This window comes from Lissotriton helveticus, chromosome 8, assembly GCF_964261635.1.
Source record: "Lissotriton helveticus chromosome 8, aLisHel1.1, whole genome shotgun sequence".
Classification (NCBI taxonomy): domain Eukaryota; kingdom Metazoa; phylum Chordata; class Amphibia; order Caudata; family Salamandridae; genus Lissotriton; species Lissotriton helveticus.
Genome location: NC_136069.1, coordinates 344,856,113 through 344,880,304, shown reverse-complemented (window position 1 = coordinate 344,880,304; position 24,192 = coordinate 344,856,113). Strand labels below are relative to the sequence as shown.

Genomic DNA, 24,192 nt, shown 5'->3' with positions numbered 1-24,192 from the left:
TCTTCTTGTTTGTGAATGGCTTACCACCTCCTTTGAGTTTCGGACAAAATATTAATGTTTTGGGACCAGCAAACACAAATCAACACGGAAGATCTCCCATAGCGGTCCCTGTGCGCTGACACTGGAACAACCTAACAGAGTCGGATTGAACGACTGCCCTCCAAGAGAATAAATTGGATCCCACGGTCCTCCTGGCACGCAACATCAAAAACAAGTGGATCACCAACTGAGCTGACACTCTGGCCCCCATGAAACAAAGCCACACAGCAAAAAGTAGACCACAAGCCAGCTGGTACACAGAAGACCTTAGAATGACCAAACAGCACTACAAACTACAGAAATGGAGATCCATAAAATGGGCAGTGCAAAAAGACACTTTGAAAGCCGTCCAGGGAAGGTACCACCAGATAATCCAAGAAACTAAGAGGAAGGCCCTAGTAGAACAAATAAACATCAGCTCCAACAGCAGCAAATACATCATTGCAATAGTTAAGTACTTCACCACACCCACAACTGCCACTGGCAACATCAGCCCATCACAAGATCTGTGTAAAAACCTCTAAAAGAATTTCTGTAGATAAACACAGCTAATACAGCAACTTTGCCTCACAACCAGACCCCCTGATCCTCTCCAGAAGTCTTCCAGTGATGAACAAAGACAACATAATCACCAAGCGGGACTCCATTAGCACACACAAAACCAAAACAATCATGAAGACCAGTCATTCTGGGGCTCCAGCGAACCCTCAGTCTCCCATTCATCCTAATATTATGACTCCTCCATGAAGCAGGCATCCAGGCACACTCCTTCAAATGGATCAGCTCCGTACTCACCGGAAGAACCCAAACAAATAACATGCCCCCATAATTTGCTGAAGCACAAGATCTAACATGCGGAGTCCAACAGGGCTCCTTGCTCAGCCAGACGCTCTTCAAAATCTACATGACTCATCTGGCCGATATTATACGAACATCAACATTCTCACTTGAGCTGACGACATGCAGCTGATATTGCCCCTCTTGGACAAAACACCCAACACCAGGACCACGTTCACCACATGCATGACCAAAGTGGCATCTTGAATGAAATCCAATTGCCTCAAACTGACACTCGGACAAGACCAAAGTGGTGGTTTTCGGGAACGACGCTGTGTCATGGGACTTCACTTGGTGGCCCACAGACCTTTTACCCACCCCCACTCCTTGCTCGCAAGCGAGAATCCTAATCTTCAGTAGAGGCAACAAACTGGACATGACAGCCCAGGTCAACATAGTGGTCTCATTCTGCACCAACAATCTAAGGATGCCAGTAAAACAATCACCCAAACCTTCATTACCAGCAGGCCCTGAATGCAGGCATAAACAACAAGCTCACATGAAGCCCGCAGACCATCCAAAATGCAACAGCTAGACTAGTCCTCAACCTCCCACACTGAACCCACATCACCCCACGTAATAAGGAATTCCACTGGCTCCTGATACATAAGCGTGAACACTTCAAACTCCTCACCCACACGTACAAAGCACTACACAACACAGGCCCAGCCAACCTCAACAGCCGCATTCATTTCCACCAACTTTCCAGACACCACCGCTCTTCTGGTCTCTCATTAGCACACACCACCACGCATACACAAAAGTTGAGCTGGGGGCCACGCCTTCTCTTACCTGGCTCCTAAAGCCTGGACAGACCTCCTGAAACACATCAGAGCCTCCTCCTCTCTTCTTGATGTTAAAAAAAACTGAAGACATGCCTTTTCGAGTAAGCCCTCTAGGGTTCACCTCACACGCCTGCTGGATACCTTTGTGGTGAATAAAACACTATACAAACACTGTTAGCATGAAATAACATTTCAGCAGTCACAACCCCTCAGATTTACAGAACTTAAGAGTTTATGAGGGTTAAATCACTTTCTACATCAGGTCCCTAATTCACTATGGCCCTCATTCTAATGGGACTGTTAATCACTATTTAAAGAAGTACACAAATACTGCACTTCCCCATAAAAACTTCATCAGATAAAACTTGCCAAACAGTATGCACTTAACATAGTGCAAACTCTGAGTTTTAGAGCTTAGGGCAGGGGAAACATAGGCTACAGCCACATTATCACCCATTTTGAAGGGCAGACACCAGAATGAGTAATTAATACCGCATCCAATAGATACTGCCTTCTTTTGTATCAGTATTCACTGTTTGCGGTATCACCACTGCAAATAAGGGAACATTTGCAATGAATGACTAAGAGAGGTCATGTGATTTCTGTCCCCCATCTTCAGACACACTAAGGTGTAGGCCAGGGCATTAATTGAAACTGGGTACAGAATGTATAATTTTTACACAAACATTGTCATGTAAATTACAAAAATATTGTCTGCAAAATATTATGGTGCTATATATTGAGATTTTACAGGTAGGGATATATATTTAAAAGTATTTAAATAGTGTAATAACTAAAAATATCAATGAGAATATTTAATGTAATAATATGCAAAGAATAAAACACAAACTTATGAGAACTAAAATGTTAAAGACAAAAATGATATGTAATATAACATTTTTAATTAGATAATTGAAAAAATAAAGCTATTCAGTTTGATTACTAGATAATGAAAATACACATTTTAAAACACATTCTTTAAATTCATACTGCTCAATAAAATTAAATATATTGCAGTAAAAATCTACAGTAGAAAATACCAAAATATACTAAGAAACAAAGATGACAAAACAACTATTTGAGTAAAAATGTAACCAACGTACAAAAATACTAATTCAAAAAAATACAAGTAATAAAAATAGATATATCTTCAACAAAAAGGAGGGACAAATGTAAATTTGACATCCAAAGAAATAAACAGAAAAATCTTGAAGTCAAACAATTAAACTCCTTTAAAATAAAAACTACACCAAAAACATAATAAAAATGAAATAAAAATTTCAAGCTCAACAATTAGAAAAAAAAACATTTATCTGAATAAAATGTACCACTCCCACTTAAACCTAAAAACAGTAGGGAAAGAATTGTCTTTCAGGAAGATAACTTGTTGTATTCACCCTCCAACATAAGCTACAGAAGGGAAAGTGATGGTCATTGGAGGGGTCAGTGTTCAATCAATCAATCAGGATTTATAAAGCAAGCTTATCACCCCATAGGGTATCCAGGCGCATGCTGGTCCTGAAGGCTTATTCAAACAGCCTGGTCTTGAGGGTCATTCGAAATTCCAGAAGTGAGGTGATGGTCCAGAGTTGCTTGGGGATGCTGTTCCTGGTCTTGGAGAAGGAGCGTCCTCCACTTCTGCTTCAATTGATGCGGGTAGTGTGGGCAAGTGAGAGGGATGTGAAGCATAGTCTTCTCAACGGTTGGTGGAAGTTCAGGCGGTGGTTAATGTAGGCAGGTCTTTGGTTGTGTAGAGCCTTGTGTGCATGGGTCAGCAGCTTGAATCGGCATCTCTTCTGTATGGGACCTGTGGAGTTACCTAAAGTAGGGTGTGATGTGGGTTTGTCAGGGAAGGCCAATCTTTCTGTATGGTCGGAAGTCTCTGTTGGAGGTGTGTGGCGATTTCTACGTAGAGAACGATGCCATAGTCTAGTCGGCTGGTGATGTGGGACTGTGTCACAGTGCGTCTCTTATGTAGGGGTAGCCACTTGAAGATCTTACGTACCATGCACAGGGTGAAGAAGCAGGTGGGGTAGATGGCGTGATCTGTGATTTCATGGTGAGCTTGTTGTGAATGATGATTTCAATGTTTCTGGTGTGGTCGGAGGGAGTGGGTGCGGGTCTTAGGTCTGATGGCCACCAAGAATTGTTCCATGTGTTGCTGCTGTTGTCGCCTATCAGTACTTCCATCTTGTTTGTGTTCAGCTGCAGGAAGTTGTTCTTCATCCCGTCATCAATGCTTGTAATGTATATGTGGAAGACTTTTCTAGTGGTGGTGTTGTCAGTGAGTGAGAGGATGAGTTGAGTGTCGTCTGCTTCTATTCATTATGTTGAGACCGTGGGATCTGACAGAGTTGTCCAGCGGGGTTATATATGTATTGAATAGCTCGGGGTTGAGGGATGAGCCTGGGTGACATCGCAAGTGATCCCCTGGGATTCAGAGGTGAAAGGCGGGAGAAGGTTTCTCTGGGTTCTTCTGGTGAGGAAGGAGGTGATTCATCTGAGTGCATCACCTTGGATGCCGATGTGGTGGAGTCTTCCAATCAGTGTGTGGTGGGGTAAGGTGTCGAAGGCTGCAGAGAGGTCGAGGAGGATCAGAGTGGTTGTTTCTCCCTTGTCGAGGAGGGTTTGCGTGTCATCGATAGCTGCGATCAGGGTGGTTTTGGTGCTGATTGCTGCGGAAGCCGGATTGGGAGGTGTGTTATGAGTTGCTTGTTGATGATCTATTCCAGTGCCTTCACTGGGAATGGGAGCTGGGAGTTTGGCCAGTAGTTTTTGAGTTCACCAGGTTCCATCTCAATGGGAATAATTTTTACATTGGGGCTGTAGAAATCTGCATCAAGAATAACCCCAGGTTGATCTTTTAATACCTTTTCAAGAACCTTATGAAAACAATGTTATCTCTGCAAGATCTCAAGGTTTTTCAAGTCATTAGCCTTACTTGGCTCATTGCATTTAGCTTACAACAAAGGTTGCGTGAGCTAAATGATCAGGAAGCAATCTAGGCTGTATTACATGAACTTGGGCGGCGTGGGTTTGTGTCTGCTGCCAGAAAGCTATTTTTGTTTGAACGATTGGTGTGAGCACAGAGAGACATTCCTTCTGGCTGCAAGATTCCCATGCTGCTCACTAACTTACGTGCATGACTCCTGTTTTAGTATTGGGATGTTGAGAAGTGAAGTGGCAAATCAAATTTAGATATCTCACATTTTACTTTTGGAGGATTAAATCTTGAATGATCACATCAAGTTTTCTTTTCTTTAATGTCTGTTTTATTTTGATGTTCAGTTAATATGGCATATTAAGAAACTAAATTCAAATCTCTGGGCTGGTGTGTGCGGTACTGAAGGATCTTGAGTCTTGGAAGTAATATCCAATATTTCATTGAATTCTAGAGCACCAGTATAGTAAATGGAATAATACCACTTCATGCAGACCCTCCCTGCCAAATAAATATCTAGACCCCCCCCCCCAGATTTTTCTGACAATTCCTGCCCCAGTAAATGAAACCTTTTAAATTAATTGTATCTGAAAAGAGCTCTATGGTCCAGGACTTACAGTTGTCAGAACTCAGAGAGTTAATTGTCAGGGATTTTGTTTTCTCTATTTGAGACAATTCACGTGTTCCATGTGAGGATGCTGTGTCTTTCCCCGGAAGTTACTTTAAAAAAGAGAACCATAAATGGTGTCACTGCAAATTCTTTGCCTTTTTTAACTGTGGTTATGATTTCTAGTAATTAATATGCTCCTGTTGTGCATTTGGGAGTGGAGGGGCAGAAATTGGAGCTGGTTTACAATGGGAAATAATCGTGACATCCTTAGCCATCTATTAGCCTAGCAAACTGTACTGTGGAAGATTGGAGAGCCTAAGAGTTATGATTCTCATAGACCAGAATTTGCAGTTGTCAAGTCACAATATCCAGATTCACAGCTCAGATATGGTTTGAGAGGAACAGGGGCTCATGAACATGATCAAGCAATTTATAAGCATAAACACTGATTTGTGTTAAGATTAAGTTCCAGCGCTTAAACAAATGCTGTTAAATAGCGATTAGAGTATGTGTCTTCAGTTCCTCATCTTTCCCCTTCATGTGGAAAACAGTTTCAGTGTCCTCTTCATATGGGAGTAATCCAAATAGGATCAGGTATTTCTATTGCGGTACAACAACAAAAACTCATTAATATAACCTTTCTTCCTTATTAATAGGTATAAGGATGACTTGCTTGCGGCTGAAAAGTGTGCACGCTACATAGTTGATGGCTACGTCTTGACAATCAAGGATGTTTCTGAAGAGGATGCTGGAAACTACACCATTGTATTGAAAATTCCACAGTGGAACTTGACTAAAAGCCTTACCAGCACTCTGACTGTCAATGGTAATTTTGCAAATGTATCCATCAGATCTCACACTTTTTACTTACCACATTCAATGTTAAAGTGGCTATCCAGTGTAGAGGAAAAATACAGTTATTTTTACCCAGTGCTGGTTTACTAACAATGGCACCAAAAGGCACACTATAATGTTGCTTTGTTTGATGATATCAGTATTGGCCCTGAGGCATATTGTTACATAATTCCCCATATGGCCCATCTACATCTTTTCTCTACTTTCTTGCATGTGTTCATGCATCTCTGTAATAGAAGTGTGATCAAAGATTAGGTTTCCCATAATGAATAGTCTTCCATTTAATGTCCTTTCAGTGAAACCACAAATTTATGAAAAAGCAGTGTCATTTCAAGACCCTAATCTGTATCCTCTGGGCAGCAAGCAAACCCTGATATGCACCGTGTATGGTGTTCCTTCACCAACAATCCGCTGGATATGGCACCCATGTGGACATAATTATTCCAGGCCTTGGTAAGAACATGATTTTACTTGACTTTATGAAGTCCATGTGTAAGAGTCTCTACAAATAGGCTTGAACTTTATTCCCCAAGATTTGCAAATACAAAGAATCCAGTAGCATTTTAATTGTAGAAGACAAAAGTCTCCAAATTGGCTACACCAATAACTGATCAATCCAATAAGTATGTGAGTGTATTTGTGTGCTAATAATTTTAACCTGTTTAGATTCATTCTAGTTACTTTTCTATTTCACAGTGTATGTATTTCATACTCTAAGTAAAGCATATAGATACGGTTTAAGCAATTTAAAAGAGATGTATGTAGACAAAAAAGCATTCATAAAATCATAATGATAGCTTACATATGTATTAATGTGACTCACTCTTCAGCCAGAGTATAGGTATACCTCTAAGTTGTGTTGATAAACGGTTATCATTTTTTATTTATTCAGACCCATATTGAAGTATTAATGGTACTTTTTAAAAATGTTATCTACTTCTCAAATGTGAATGGTTTAAATGGTTTAACTGCAATCTACCAAACCATAATATATATATATATATATATATATATATATATATATATATATATATATATATATATATATATATATATATATATATATATATCTTCACAGGATCCCTCCTTTCAACATCAAAAGTGGTGCTCCGACTCTGGTTGTGTTGCCTTCAAAACCGTTTAATTCATGAAAAATGTACAGAGTCAGGATGCTCACTGTCCCAACGTTTCTGCTCCGTAGAGCCTTGATTACGGGAGTTACAGCCAGATTCATGAAGCAAAAATCGGCTCGCAAAGGGCCAGATTCTGCGAATCTGGCCCTTTGCGAGCGCTTTTTTTGCATTTGGGATTCATCATCCCAAATGCAAAAATCGCTAATTTTGAAATCGCTAAATTGCGAGGAATTGCATTTAAGGAATCTCTATTTGAGATTCCTTAAATGCAATTCATGAACCATTTAAGAATTGCGAATTCGCAATTCTGGGCCGCTATTTACCGCGAAGTCTGACTTCGTGGTAAATAGCGAAAACGTTGAAAAATGCACTTTAGTGCATTTTTCTAAGTTGTATGTTACACACACACATGTCCTTTGGACTTGTGTGTGCGCAACACCAGTGTAAATCACCATTTCAGGAGTGCTACAGGGTGTCCTTTGGACACCCTGGCACCCTTGAAATCGCATCCTTATTTGCGATTCGCTAATTGCGAATCGCAAATAAGGAATGACTCCCCATTCATTCCTATGGGCCTTTGGCGAGTAGATTTCGATTTAGGTTGTAAAGGAAAAGTCTCAGAGTTCTGAAAAAAATTGTAAATCAAAATGTAGGCCCTGATTGTGAGTTTGAAGGAACTCTGTGCAGTTTTCCAGAGTACAGAATTACCGTTACCAGATAGTATATGCACATGGTATTCTGCCCATTAAGCGTTAGCAGTGGTTTCCTGAGGAGTGAGTGTGGATGGGGCAGAGGGGGCTGGAAGGACTTAGGTGAGAAGGGGAAGAATAGTTACAGCAGGGGAGAAATTTCAAGCTGTCCACTTACTGAAGAAAATGTTTGTCAGGAACCGGAGATAGTGACTTGATTACAATTGCAGCCAAAGCCTTGTGCGATTCACCAGCCGGTAAAATCACGTTGAGTTCCCTCCCCTCTCCCCCAGGAACACTGGGTGTGGGAACACTGGGCCATTTGTGATCAAGTAGAGTGAAATTCTATACTGTAATTGCACCTGCCCAGTAATCAATGCTGAAGAATCCAGAGGTTGAATTTTCTTTCCTGTAGAGATAGTATGGGGTAGAACATTCTTTAGGTGGATCCTCCTCTAAGTTTAGCATTTTCAGACACGAAATGGAGAATTTTCCTTTACCACTGAATTATAAATGAGGCTTGTAGTCTTAAGAAACTAACTCGCTAGTCTAAGAATCACTAACTGGCACATGCATCAAAGGTTTTTGCGATAGCAAACGGTGCGATACGCAAAAATGGTCCGCTTGCGATCGCACTATTAGCTTTTGCGTTGCATCAAGGGACAAGGCTCTCGCAATTTGAGAATTTGCAATTAATTCCGAGTTCTCAAATTACGATTGCATTTAAGGAATCGTAAATTGAGATTCTTTAAATGCAATGCATTAAAGTAAAAAAAAAGCGATTTTACTAATAGGCGTAGCAAATTACCATGAAGTTGAACTTCATGGTAATTTGCAAAAACTTTGAAAAATGCACTTTTGTGTATATGTTGCACACACACATGCACTTAGGCCATGTGTGTGTGCAACATATGTGCACAGATCAATTTCAGGGGTGCAACAGTGTGTCCCTTTGACACCCTTGCACCCTAAAATTGCCTGCGCAATTTGCGAGGACCTATTGGTACTCGAAAAGTGCTCATGCAATTTCCCATTCATTCCTATGGGCCTGCAGGCCCATTGGAATGAATGGGAAGCCATTCCTTATTTGCGACTGGCAATTTGCGCGTCTCAAATAAGGAATGTGTAGGAATCGCCATTTTTATAGCAATTCCTACATGCATAGGCTTTTGCGAGTCCTTAATTGCGATTCCTTAATTATCGCAATTAAGGACTCGCAAAATCCTACCTTGATGCATGTGCCTGCATGTTAGTAAACCGCTGGAACATGACCCTTGCCAATCACTACCACAACAAACATGTGTCACTGAAAACACAGGGTCCAGCAGCAGCACATTCTCAATGATGGAATGTTTCCTAAAGGTCATTCACTTTGGCTCGAGACAAATTCATCTTGATGAGAGTGCATTCGTGGCTGGACAGTCTTTCATGGTCAAATATTGATTCAAGACAATTGGCAGAAATCCGGCTTCATGAGCTCCAGTGCAATGAAGTTTACTCACAAAATGAGGCCTCACATTTTGAGTTTCGCACTACACAATGAGAATGAATTACTTCATCACTGGAAAGAATTTGGATTTTACAATAGCAAAGTAGTATGTAGTTGAGCTTGCTGCCTGCTCAAAAAGCGTGGATATTTGAAAAATATGACATTCCTCCTTAATAATTTTTTAATGTGTTAAATTATATTTGGCTTTGCGAGGACAACTACATTTTTGTTTTCTAGATATCAGTTCTCACTGTTCTTAAAAGGTGATCGATATATATGCTGTCAGGCATTGCAATCAAAAGCAGAGGAACTAAGCTGTAATTACTATATGTCATTTTTCATCCAATGCAACCCTACTCGGTTTGAAATTTTACAGGGACCTTTACTCATTCCTTTCTTACATTCAAACAACACACCAACCAAGCCCACCAAACACGGACTGAACATTGAGTTGCCAACAATCTGCCCTTGTGATTCAGTTGTTCATCCGAGTCTGGCCTGCGTTGACTAACACGGTGTGAGCATGATGCGAGCATATTGCGATGGAGAGAAGATAGCAGTACCAAGCATAGCAAAATTAGTCGATTTTCTTTTTAGATGTGCTCAGGAAAAGATGAATCAGTAGATATGTATATGGCTTGGCATCATAATACAGAATTGGTGTATGTGGGTTTCTAAAACAGGAAGAGAGGCATCATTGGGTATCATCCTATTTTAAAGAAACAACAGAGGCCGAGGCAAAGAGGGCAACACTGAAACAGGATGCAGACAACGAAACAGTAGAAGATTGTTCAGTGGCAGCCCTGCATATGTGAATTGTGAAACCAGAAGACAGGGAGAGGAGTGATACGCAGTATACTCATGAAACACAAAAAGGGAACTATGATCAGAGTTGTGTAAGGAAGAACATTAGCCTGCCACAAAAAAGAGATCGGCTTTGGACTCGGAAGTGAGTAACAACAAGTTATGGTTTGGAAATAGCAAATATAAATATAGCATGACTTTTTGTGTTCATGGTGATTCATGTTTGCCAGAATACTTAGAGGAACTTTGTTGACTAATGTCATCAAAAGTGATGCTAATCTGAGAGGGGGATCCTGCGAGGAAAGTACAAGTGATGAGTAGGTCACAGAACAACATTACTTTTTATCACCTACAGGACATTGAGGTGTACCACTTTCAGAGTCCACCCGATTCCCCCATGCCTTTACCATCATGCTACTGTGGGGAAACAGCCTTTACAACGCAACCGTTACAATCCATGCCAACACATCGCATGCCGTTGCAGCGAAAAAGGTGTGCAGCAGTGGGTAGAAGGTGTTGGATTCAACTCCAACACCTTCCCTGCTGTTGCACACACTTGAGTTGGAATAGAAAAATAATCTATTCCTACTTCCAGCTTTCCCCCCCCGACAGAAACTCGGGGTTAAGTTTGGCGTTGCAACGGCATGCGATGTAATGGCATGCATTGTAATGTCACATATTCGCTACTGTGCACATTATAGAAGTAGCTTGCTGGTCCGTGTTGATCACTGTGTCATCCAATAAAATGTTTGCTCCATAGGTTGGTCTGTGTTTCAGGCCTCCTGATAAGCCACTGGACTTTGACCAAAGTCTTTAACTACATTCCCACACTTGCCAAGATAAGGCAGAAAATATCAGTCGTTCCTGAGAAGGAAAGCAGATAAAAAGGTGCTAGAAATCCATAAAGGTGGCACCCACATTTATAACAGATGAAAAACCAGGAACACGATGGTCGTAGGCATATCTCTTTTTGTGGTTTCAAAATTAAGCACCCCTATCCGCAGCTGGAAGGAGTTTTACAACACTAGGCGTTGGAATATTCTCCAAAGGGATGTAAAGATGACGTAAAAACACATGAAGGTACATGAGCTGGTGAAGATGCTCCTTCTTCAACTTTTAATGTTTTTCAGCAATGCTCTGATCAGCTCTTGTTGTACAAAAGGGGGATGTGATGGACGGGGCATCTGAACCAATCAAACACTCACACCCAGTCAACAGATCTGGGGTTAATCCATCACCGTTCTTTAGCCCACTCTGCCCCCCAGTTCAGACATGGCCATATGCAAATCAGTCTGACCCTGTGCCTCGAACTGCCAAGCCATGCCTTCCCTGGACCGGAAACAAGCTTCCTAGGACCGGTTTCTGGCATTTCAGCCGTCTTCAGCCCTTGTAGCAGGACTGAATGCCGTCTTCAGTGGATGGCCCATATAAGGCAGTGGAGTCCAACGTGGGTTCAGGATGGATGGATCCATTCCATATCTTCAGGATGCCAACAAACTATTTAAATATGTTCCCTTCATCTTCACTGTTTGTAAATGCATCTGATATGAATATCCTGAAAAACTGGTGTGGCTCTCCTTGTCACACCTGATTTACGTAAGGTTTGGAGTAAAAATACAGCTACTCAACCGACGAAGACACTTTGGTGATAGTTTGATAGGAGGTAAAAGCTTTTTAAGTTAAAATGGGTGGTTTCAGTTTGGAGACTGCCCCCCTGGCCAGTGCTAAGAATGAATCGAGAAGGGGGGAGCTTAGCAATCAAAATAAATGAGTATATTTCTAGTGCTGGCTTCTGGGTTAGTGCACGCAGTGCAACAACTGTCGGGGTATTGTGAACACGCCACTAAATATTTAAACAAAGAAATCTCATCTGACACTGCACATTTGACATATGTATGGGAAGCCCGTTCAAATCAGTCATTTATTAGACAGATATTTCCGTTGAAATGCACCACAAATGTAGTTGAGCTTATATAGCGCACAGCTACCCGCAGTGGGTTTCCCGGCGCTTGCTTAGGGAACCCTTCCTGGTATTCCCCTGTGAGATAGCAGGGTATCCACAAGGTGAAAGTCAGGCATCCCGCCGCGAGGGGCCGTTGTGGAGATTAAGCAAGCTATTGCCCAGAGTCGCAGAGTGTGAACCCGTGAGTCGAGGAGGCACTGGGGCGAGAATTATCGAGTCCGTGGAATTTTTAGCCCAAGACCCCGCCGAGGCGGGGAATTGAACCCTGGTCCAGGACCGATCTCGGCTTCCGGGTCTGCTGCCTCTAACCCCTGAGCCACACTTCTCCACTTCTGTCACCTGGCGCCTAGCAAAACAGGTCCTGACGAAAATGTTAATTGTGAAAAGGAGGCCGCTTCTTTGTTTGACTAATGTTTCTTAATAGCTTGAAAACAAGAAAATGCTGTGCCTAATTCAGACCAGTCGTTTGGATTCCCAGAGGCTACGGAAAATGCGGAAATCTGTCTATTATTAGAACACTTCTCAAAAAGGGAATACAATGGCCTGTAAATAAAGACGTAAAGACCTGAATCCATTCAGTTCATTTAAACCTGTGCCACTGTTTGCCCAAAAAACTATTCTGCTGAGAAATGTGTTTTTTCCCTTGTAACTGGTCTATTGCCAGGGTTGTGGTTTCCCAGTGCAGACACGTCTGTCAATCATGTCAGGCACGCGCTCTCCCGCCTAACAGGGGAGATATTTATAAAGCCAGGCTCATAGTTAACAGATTATGCTTTTTTCGTGGATCTTGTTCAGAAACAAATCATCCGCTGTTAAGATCCTGACAGTAATTATCTTTTCCCGAGCAGCTCGATTCATACTAACCATTGTTCCCATCAGACACTGGGATGGAAAACCCGCCCGCGCTATGAATCCTTGGACCACAAAAAAGACCACAACACTAGGTGTAGACATGCGTGGGTCGTTGAAGGGAATAGTCAAGCATCAATAGTGCAAACAGAAAAGAAGATGACTGTGCTTGCAAAGTTCTTGTGATTCTGTCTGGAGTTTTCAAATACCAAGCATGTGGTGCTCATGCTTTTTGATGACAAAAAAACACTAAAGGTGCCTGATGTAGTAAAGACTGGGCATTCACAATGACAGTGGGAGCGACTTTGTGAATGCCAACACACTGTGCAATGCTCCATGCTGTACAAAAGAGTGCAAAGTCGGAAAAGGAGCCGCAGCGCATAGTTAGCAGTTGTTTGATCCGTGAAACCTTTTGCAAGAAGTGCAAAGGCAATAGCAGGTAGAAAACCACTATGTGAATTGGTATAAAATGTGCAAAAAATGTAAATTTAGAGATAAATGCCTAGATTAGAAAACTTTTCACCAGGGCACCCTAGGTGCAAAAAGCACTCAAACTATACAAAGAATTTTTTTTAGTTTGCATATGTACAAAGAGGCAGGTCCAGTGCTTAATTTGAGCCTGTGGTTTCCGGTACTCAGCACTGGCACTTAATCATCATCCCAGACGCTTTTCATGAGCACCAGTGAAGGGTATGTTCACATACATTTATGGTAGGCACGGGTACATTAAGTGATTTGAACAGAATCACAGGATGCTGAGCCGATGCCGAGGCTCGAACCTGGTTCCCCAGCTCTGAAGTCGGCAGCTCTGGCCATTATGCCACATCCTCTCCCCACTTTCTTGGTTAGTAGTTGGTTCATTGTTTGGGCGTACTAACAGAAGAAATGGGCTGGTGCCAGCGGTCTCCTGTCGAGAGCACCAGCACTTATCTTTTTACAAATGAAGCAGGGGCCAGTCACACCTCAATGTGTTGCATCGAGATCCGACTAGCATCCCCCTGCATTATAAGAATTGTTCATATTCCATGAAGCACGAAGCAACAGTTCACAGAGTCACAAACTGCCTACCTCGTTAATCTTAATCTGAAGGAATTGATATGCTACTCACTGCAAAAAGGTGCAAATGCTGAGACAGGGGTCTCAATGGGACGGCAGGCCTCCAGTATTCATATTTATCAGATTCCAATGAATATCAGTGAGGTGGGTGGTTTGCGATTCGTCTTTGCATTGCAAAGTCTTTCAGCATTCCTCCCATTGCAAAGGCGAAAACTGGTCACAGTGGTAGCCCAATTTATATCGTGATTTTTACCGTACTTCTGCCTTTTGTAAGTGCTGTAAACAACAGGTGTTGCTGTTCACCAATTTAATGGTACTCAGTTTACTGACCTTGGAAGAATGGAAGGCTGAGTCAACCGTGCGGACATGCAAACTCCTGACAGTAAGATCATGGGTTACAGTGGCAGCCAGTCAACTATTTTTTTCTGGAATTTGCAATCCTCACCCCTTCCAGACCGTGATTCACAAAGATGCTTCTACCCATTCGAAAGGCATGGGTGGCTTCGCTCTTTCTTAATCATTTCCAAAATAGAATTTTCACTCTTTTTTAACACGGGCCATCGGGGTGAGGAAAGCAAAGATTCTCCTTCTGCCTCAAAGTAATTCTATCAGAGGTTTCCAAAAATAGACCAAATTAAGAAGCCTGCAGGTTAAGTAAGCTTTCCTAAGATATTAACGAAGACATATCTGAGCTTGTCCGCCCCACTCTGTTCTACCTTCAGTTCAAAATACACTTTTGCTTCAAAAGCAAGTAAAAATGCAAACCTTTAACTTCCAACATGTACTTTACGACAACAAATAGCTCCTGAGATAGACAATCACAAGTAAAATGATAATCTCTAATGAACAAGACACTAGTCTTTTTTACAAGGAGAACCATGATGGTCTTCATGATACGCACTTTGAGCGAAGAGCTTCTTTCTGGAGTTCCTGTGTTGTCACCTCTAAGACCACCCTATCTCCTTGTCCTGCAAACTGTTCCTGATTAACTTTGTTGCACCAACAATTACTAGGACTGTTGATTCATCTTGACATTGCATTTGTGGGTATTTCATCACCTTGTGTCTTTCTGTGGGTAGAACAGAATAATCACCTTCAGCAGGAACCTCTATAATCCTAGCTACATTTGTGAATTTACATTTCATGATTATGTCTGGTTGCCGGCGTCGGTGTTTTAATTGGTTTGGCTCAAGATCTCCCAAATTATTTTGACATATTCATATGTGTGCAGCACTGTGTGTATTTTTTATTTCCAGTTCAGTTATTCTAGCAAACCTGCAGTCCCTCCATGTGACAGCACACAGCCTGCACTCCACTGTAACGTTGATGATTGTGGACTTTCTCACTCTTCCTGTGGGTGTTGTGACCAGAATTTTAAAGCCAAAAACCAGGACATTTCACGAAAATAGAAGGACTACAGTTTTACTTCAAGTGAGCGCACAGAATGACAGCGCTTCTCAGCAGAGAATTACAGAATAGGCAGTTAGAATATACATAAAACGCACTTTTTTAAACCCAGTAGCTTGCTTGGTAATTAAATTGCTTTATTGAAACAACTGCTAACTATCTCTGCTTTGCAGAATATAAAAAAGCACCTCCCACAGTTTTCAGTCGGCCCTCTTTAAAAACCGGGACATGAGCTACATTTCCTGAAATCTGCCGGGACAACAGGTGAAAACCCGGGACCGTCCGGGCAAATCCGGGATGCCTGGTCACCCTACCTGTGGGGCAATCACTTTACTGACCGCTGCGCTTTTTATGTCAAAAGGAGGTAAACCTCTTTTACAATATTTTTTAATTTATTTGGCTTTGAAACATGGCTACACTGGCTTACTTGTTACATTTCATTTTGTGAGTTGCACCTTACTACGGGAGAACACACTCCACACCTCATGCCAGAAAGATACCCTGAAGTATTTCACGCTGCGAAGTGAGCTAAAGAACGATGATGGATTCAACCCAGATCTGTGACTGGGGGTGAGTGCCTGAAAAGTTTCAGCGCTCCGTCCATCATCTCCTTGTATTTCACGCTGCAGCCAGTGCTCCATCGACTGGTTTATAGCTTTGTCATAGACATATTGCTCACCTCCACAGCCACACACCTCCAACATAATCTCGTCCCATCCATATGGGAAGGTGGGAACACAAAGGAAGGCCTACTAACACCAAGTAGCCATATTGAAGGAAGCATAAATATACAACAGTAACATATATCACAACAACCTCAGACGTAACACTGGAAGAGGACCCCTGAGTCCCCCAGTGGTCCTCATATATTTGAACCCTCGAGTAATCCGCATTCATCAATTAATTCTGTGAAGCTTCTTCACACCATGTCCCATGGTCTGCTTCTGAAGCAGACACCTCGTATCCGATTTGGAGACTTTCGGGATTCTTAATTAAGCGGTTACTATGAGTACTCTCGTCTTACTCCAGACTTAGGTGTCACTGGCGTAATGAAACTTGATAGGGGTCCCCTGCAAGGTACGTGGAAGGCCCCCTGCAGGGCTCAATCAGGAACTCTCCAGCAAGAGCATTGTGCTGAGGGGGCCCCATTGAGATTGGCCCCACCCCCGCTCCGCAGGGGCTGCGAGGGCCTGTGTTATGCCACTGTTAGGCGTGACTTACTCATAATTTCCCGGAGCATGAATAGCTTATTGGTCGAAAAAATTTAGTTAATCAGGTCTGTGAGTCAGTATGACTGCCTAATGCAAATTCTTCACTGAACCCATTCCTAAGTGGAGAAAAACACGACTGTTCACAGAAAAAGGTTTGTGAATCAACCCAGTAAATGTGCACATAGTATAGGAGCATGACACAGCTAATCACTGAAAGGTTTTCTCAATTGGGTTCTAAAAGTTTTTGAAATACTAGACCGGACCTAAATCTTAGTTTGTATTTATTCTGCAGATGACCCATGATTCCATGCCTTTGGATTTACAATATATCAGACACATAACACCTTGACGGAAACATGTAGGTCTGTCAAAATCATTAACTGGGCCAATATTGCTTGTATTACAATTATCCGATTACCAACTTGAAGGCTGTGAAGATCTCTTCAACAAAATATAGAGCCAGCAAACTTGACACGAGTTCCACTCAAGCCCAGCAAAGTCGTGCAAAATCAGACACTCACTATGATTCAGTGAAGCAACCGAACACTCAAAAAGAAACACTACTAGGAGGCTGATAGAGTTATGTATAAACACCACCTAGCAGTAAATCCCACACGTGTACATAGAAGTACATAAACTGAATAGTAGTAATGCAAGATTAAAACAAGACAGCATTCCTAGAGGAGGAAGATGCCAACCGTGTGCTGCTGAGGTATCTGTAAGCATTATCCTGATTCAAGAGTTATGTAAAAATCATTAATAACCTGTTTTTTATCATACAATATAAATAATTGTTTGCCGCAAAATAACAAATAGAAGAAGCTCCCGTCTAAGATGGTGAAATAAAAAGGAGCACGAGGAGCTGCCACTTTCAGTCTTTTAAAGGGCTCCCCGGGGTTGGCACTCTTACCATTACCCCTGACTCACTACTTGCTCCCTACAGACTATTAGACCTACATGCTTCGGTGATGGATTCGGCCCTCTCCTCATTCAGTATACCATCATCCTGTCCACTGTTAAAATTAAAGCCATGCTGAACCCCTACGACAGCTGTGGGGTTGCCTTAGGCTCAAAACACCCTTGCCCTAGGCTCAAAACTTCCAACCAAATTTGTCATCTTTTGGCCTCAGCAAAAGTAAGCATTTCGGTTCAAATCCCTTGTGGCAGTATGGTTTCTGCCCTGACCTTGGAATGGGTCAGATCTTATTGTGTGTGATTATGCACTTAAAAAGGGGGCGTTTCTTGAGTTATAAGCAGCCTTAAGGAAAGAGAATTATGGCGTCCTTTTATGTAAACGTCATACTGTTGATCAATGCACTTGGATGCAACTCCAAGGTTTGTGTGGTTTTTTTTACATAAAATGTCATCATATCCAACTTCACCGTCTGATATCCCCAAGCCGTAACATCACATGTTGTGCCCCTTACGATTTTTTCTTTATCTTCTCTTTTCAGTCTCTCTGTTTATGTGCTCTTCCGCATTATACATAACTTTGAAGTTACTTATCAATCAAAGCTCGATGGCCAGTAAGTGAAACCAACATAACCAAGAAAAAAAGAATACTTCATACAATTGTCACATTTCAAAAACACTTCAATGCTCAAATTTCCCCCGTTTCTATCCATTTCTCTCTGATAATTATGTTTGCAATTTAAAATTCCCCATCGGAACATAGGCCTCATTCCTCAGAGGAATGCCGTGGCCAAGACAGCCTTCTTTCAGATTAGGAAATTCAAACACATTCTCACCTATCTACGTAAGCAAGACAAGTGAATAACCAGAGAAATCAGACGCTTTCGTGTCGTCGACCCTTGTTCTTGAAACCATCTCCTTCAATCAGAAATTGATTTTCTTTAAAGTCGAATTTTTTAATGATCACACTCATTTACTCACTCATTTAAGGGAAAAATGTAATATATTCTGGAAATAAGATTCAGATTTAGGGACATGAAATTATAACACTTGATTGCTCTATTTAGTATTTTTAATTTAGGAGATTTCGAAGTAGGAGTGGGCTTTGCTAGGTAACTTTTTCACGTAGGGTCCTTCTCAATCATTGTTTTTCAGGGTTGGTCAAATGTGGTTAGGTGGTTGCTTCCTTGACTCTTGTTATCACATGACCCTCAGCAAGAAAGACAGCCTTTGCTGGTGTTAATTAGTATTCTGGCATGTGAGCAAAAAAGCATTTCCTCCAATCAGTCTTGATGGTTCTGCCTCCTTCATGGCTGGCCAAAAGTGTTCTCCAAGGATCTTGGGCGTTATTGTCCTTCATTCTTTTGTGCCATGAAATCGAAGTAGATTATTATATTGCTGAAGTCAGTTGACCCCCCTGGATAAAAGGCCCTTTCGGAAATGATGCTGATGAAAGGATGTTGGCGGAACTCTTTCTTAACCCACAGTTAATGATCTTTTTATTATGCTGAGATCATCTCATCCACATCTCTCCTCTAGCCCAATGCATAGATGGCGTGCGGCAAACCCTTTACCCAGATCTATTTTCCCTCTGCTGATTCTAAATTTACCACAGTGTTGTGCTTGGCCAGAGTCTGGGAAGAGGTAGTGGTACTTCTGAGATTCATTAAGAAAGACAGCGAGCAGTGGCGCAGCGTGAGGACAGTGCGCCGCGAAGCTTGATATCTGTGGCCTTGTCCAGAATAGGCCATGGGAGTTTTCTTATCTCACTTTAGCAGGAGGTGCTGTGCACTTCCTGTGCGAAATCAGGAGCGTATGCTGCTTTCCTCTGGTTGTTTGGCTTCCTCCCCTGTACAAGACTGTTCCCAGCCCAGCGATTATCTTTGCATCTTCAAACATGGCACAATCCACTTCCTTAAGAGCTTGTTGTATTCTTAGGAGTCAGCCTGCTCTCCCCCTCACACATACACACACTCTTAAGCGACGCTTCTTAAAAGCCACACTATTTTTAATTCGCTGGCCAACATTTATTTTTACAAATAAAGAGAGGTCCAAGAAATAAATATTCAGATCTGAGTTAAAGCGAGTTCACATCAAGGCCCCTCCTTCTGTCCTTGGGAGCTATAGGATCTCCATTGATTGAGTCAATAATGGCTATGTGCTTGAGGCTTCCTGGGGATGTGTAGTGGCAGTATTTCTACTTTAGCGCCCTCTTCCTCTTCCCTTTTCCTGGTTTGCACGTTCAAAATAGAACTAATGACTTCTGGTGGAGAGGGTTGTGCAACATGGTAGTTGCATAAGTCACTAGTATGGGAATGGAAGGCCAGGCCTGTGGACAGAGGGGAGTGGGATGGATTTATGGAGTGAGGCCCTGTGTACAAAAGCATTGCATTGCGTGATTTATCTGATTTGTTGCTGTGGTCTTAGAATTGACAATTTTACAGATATTTTTAACAGTTTTATATTACCCGAAGTTGGCACAAAGGCATTAGAGTACTTTACAAGAGCACCACATTTTATTACACAAAGTCAGAATTTTTATTAGGCACTGGGAGATTGGGGATTTGCCCGGAATCCCAGTGGAAGTGACTTCACATGTACTTTGACTCTAATAAAATCACAGGCTTGACTCCTTGTCCCACTTGCAGCCCTCTAGCAACCTTTTGTTCGCTCCAGACAGGCAAGCAGATAGGTAAGGAGTGGAACCCAGAGACAGGGAATGGGCCCTTGGCACCTACAAAAGGGCCATTGGGGAGCAGTAGATGCCATCCCTGGCTTCTCCTAATTGGTCTCAGTGCTTTCCCCTACTCGCCCCTTCCCCAAGACATGTAGTTGGAGCTGGGCTACCAATAGTGCAGCATGTGCACTGACAGCGGGGCTCAGGGTTGTGAGTGGCCCACATCCCCTCTGTTAGTGACTGTTTTTTTTTACTAAACAAATTAGGGTCTGGCTGCACTGGGACCCCTGGCCACCTTGGTGCACCACTGTCTTGTAGCAAACATTGCTGTGTTTTTTCCAAGCACATGCATTTCAAATTGTCAGAGAGAATCTTAGCCCCAGATACAGCCTTCAACATGTGCGAGCACTGTGCATGATGCATAGGGACAGGTTCCTTTCATCATAGCATAAGAGCAGGAGAGAGCGGCTGCAGACTCGATGCCAGCTTCACTGCCTGTTTTCAGGGGAGAGTATTTGTAGGTAAAAACTTGAGATGGTAGTGTTTGTAGAACTTTAAAACCACCCACTTGAGGCACTATGATATCAAATTCAAAAATTTCACAAAGCCTGAAGTTCTCGCTTTTTAATGAAAATTGTGAATAAAAAATACAAAAAGGTAGTTTTTTATGAGAGAAAAAGTTCTTACAACTTAATTTTACATATCTCTACTCAGTTCCACAAAGCTTCTCTAAATCTGCTTGCAAACCTTTATTAATAGGTCTAACAACAACCATTGCATTGATTCACAATGACTGAAATCTACATTTTTAATGTGTCATGGAGATAAAAGAAAAAAGATATGGAAAATTATGCTCTCAAATAGTCTGTAATCTCGGCTCTGGAAATGTCCTGCACATTACTTTATTCTCAAAAATTCACTAAAACATTGCAGTTTTCCCTGAGAAGTTAAATGTCTGCAAGTGGTTCAGTCTTGTCCAATCATAGGAGTCGTTCCTTGGCTTGGAACCCTAAGGGACTGTGATTGGATGAGTTTTCCTATTTCTAGTTTTTCTGCACAGGGCATTGTATTGGCTAACTGATTACCTCTCCTTTTTTTGGAATCTTCTGTGTGTCTTAACTTGGGTGATAATAATATTATTGCATAATTTACTGAAAATAAAATAATTACCACATCTGTGTAACATTTGCGCTTGCATTGTTTCTGGTAATTAAGGCCCAGATTTATTAAACTTTCACGTAATGCAACACAGCAAGACACCTTGCTGTGCGGCCCTGCGTGACAGGGAGAGGGCAGGAGTGTGGCATATTTAACATTATATGGCGCATTCATGTCCTTTCCTTGTGCTGGCACACAATATGCTGCCTTGCCCCAACGCAGGCATGCTTGCGCCGTGGTGCAAGGGTGCCTGATCCGTAGGCAGTAGTGTTTTTGTGCAGGAAGGGGCATTCCTGCACAAAAACAATCCTCTGAGACGGTTTCCTCTTTCTACTTGTAGTGCATAATGAGAAATAAACATAGTTCTCCATTTTACACCTCCCCTGGTAAGGTGTAGCAGTTTGAAGCATTCCCAGGTCTACCACTCACGGTAAATCGGGGAATGTGTCAAAATTCATGGATGGATGCAATGGAACGCCCAGGGCAGAGTAACACAAGGCAACAACTTGCCGTGCCTTGCGTTACTTCAGATTTACCAAGCACCGCAGGGCCACGCAAGGCGGCCTTGCATTGCTTGGTGAATCTGATTTTAGTGCTGAATTGCCCTCGCGTTACCATGCGTGATTGAAGGGCAATGCAACACAATGAAAAATCTGGCCCCTGGGGTGACTGTTTTCCTATAGATACATCTGTTCTGTATCACACACATCTAATTATTAATAAAAATATTCAGAATGCTAAACTTTAAATAACAGTCAGTAAAACCATCAATTGTCATCAAGAATTAAACGGCATGGGGCACATTGGGCATGCCATCCCGTCGTAAAAAGGGACCACCCGCCATAAGGGCGGGGGTCCCGTAGGTGCCATTAGGATGCGCCTGCCACTGTGGCATTTCTAACATTGTGGCAGGCGGTGCACTCAGCACCGCCCGCCACAATGCCAGGAAGGCATGTTGTGCACTTCCATGCACAACATGGCAGGCACCGCACGTGCCTGCCATGTTGTCCATGGAACTGCAGGGGGGTACCATAGGTACCCCCCATATGCACCCCCCAGAGTCCCTGGGGGCCTGCAACGGGCCCCCTCAAGCAATTTCCGCATGCCTTTCCGTGGCGGCAAGGCATGCTTCGGCCCTCATAGTAATATGGCTGGCAGTGTCTAACAGACACTGCCACCATATATAAACTGCTTTTCCGCTCGGTAGGCAATCGGGCGGATTGCCTAACGGCGGAAAACCGGCAGATGGTCTTCCCGTCCGCCAAGGTCCCCCCGCCATGCCGGGGGGAAATTAGTAGCGGGCGGAGGTTTTTGTCGATCCGCCTGTTATCCTAATGTGCCCCCAAGTGTCATCAGAAGCAGTAGTTTTCATGGTCCTGTATTCCACTATGAAATATAACAGCCTTTTAAATTTCTTGAATGGAGAAATGTTAGAATGTACAAGTGTACCATATGCAAAAAGCATTTGACTTATTCCACAGCTGTCTATGTCTTTATAATTCCTTCCCTGCTGTCATATTTTCGGTCCCTCTCATCCTAAATTAAAACCAGAAACTTCCTGTCATAGTTCCTTTCTTTTGTTACGTGATTAGTAATGTGTGCATTGACGGAATTCCGACATGTAAGATCATTCCCCATAAGAAAGACCTCAGCTTCAAAGCAGAATGCCGCGTGGTTGTCTTATAGTTATTTTTGAAACTTTATATATGATTATAAAACTAAAGGAGCTGCATTACCAAAATCAGAAATGTGATATTTATTGCAGGAGCCTCATTCTCAAAAATTTGATATTTGCTGCAGGAGCTGCATTGTTAACAATCAGAAATGTGATATTTACTGCAGGCACTTCATTACCAAAAATCAGAAATTTGATATTTACTGCAGGAGCTACATTATCAAAATTTGAATTACCAAAAATCAAAACATCGATATTTACTACAAGAGCTTTATTGACAAAAATTAGTACATTTATATTTACTGTAGGAGTTTCATTTCCAAAAATCTGAAAATTGATATTGACTACAAGAGCTGCATTAACAAAAATCAGAAATGTCATATTTATTACAGGAGCTGCATTATCAAAAATCAGAAATTTGATATTTGCTGCAGGAGCTGCATGACAAAAATTCTGAAATTTGATATTTACTGCAGGAGATACATTACCAAAATCAGAAATGTGATATTTATTGCTGGAGCTGCATAATCAAAAATCAGAAATTTGATATTTGCTGCAGGAGCTGCATTAACAAAAATCAGAAAATTGATATGTAGTGCAGGAGCTGCATTATCCAAAATCAGAATATTTATATTCACTGCCGGAGTTGCATTACCAAAAATCAGAACATTGATATTTACTACAAAAGCTGCATTAGCAAAAATCTGAAATTTGATATAGAGGGTCTGGGATGTCCTTCAATGTGCCAACTCCCGCCTTCATCTACCTTCCAGATATTCATGTGTAGAACAGAGCCAATTGGTTGATGTTTATCTCCACCATGCCACCCTTACCAGAATGTAAGGTAATATTATTTTTCTAAATCTTGAAGGATACTTGAGTGTCAATAACAGTAACATTAATTATTTGAAAAATGGAAAAAGGTTCGAACATTTGGCTCTCTACCTACGTGACAGTCACATAGACCGTATTTAGTTTTCAACTATATGGTTCTCTAGGTCTATTTCGAGCATCAGGCTTTTCAAACTAAAACTTTAACATTTTTCAACTTGGATTTGTCTGGGAAGTTGTATCAACCGCGATAAACCAGGCCTACGAAAGA

The 24,192-nt window shown here is 42.0% G+C and overlaps 1 protein-coding gene across 2 annotated transcripts in view; it reads left to right on the top strand.

The window, feature by feature from the left end:
• FLT1 (fms related receptor tyrosine kinase 1) overlaps positions 1-24,192 on the top strand; it is a 370,086-nt gene that overhangs the window by 115,008 nt on the left and 230,886 nt on the right. For both annotated transcript variants that reach the window (XM_078657127.1, XM_078657126.1), the window contains exons 9-10: positions 5,869-6,038; positions 6,364-6,520. In XM_078657127.1, coding sequence (XP_078513253.1) covers positions 5,869-6,038; positions 6,364-6,520 — 327 coding nt within the window. The remainder of the gene's footprint in view (positions 1-5,868; positions 6,039-6,363; positions 6,521-24,192) is intronic.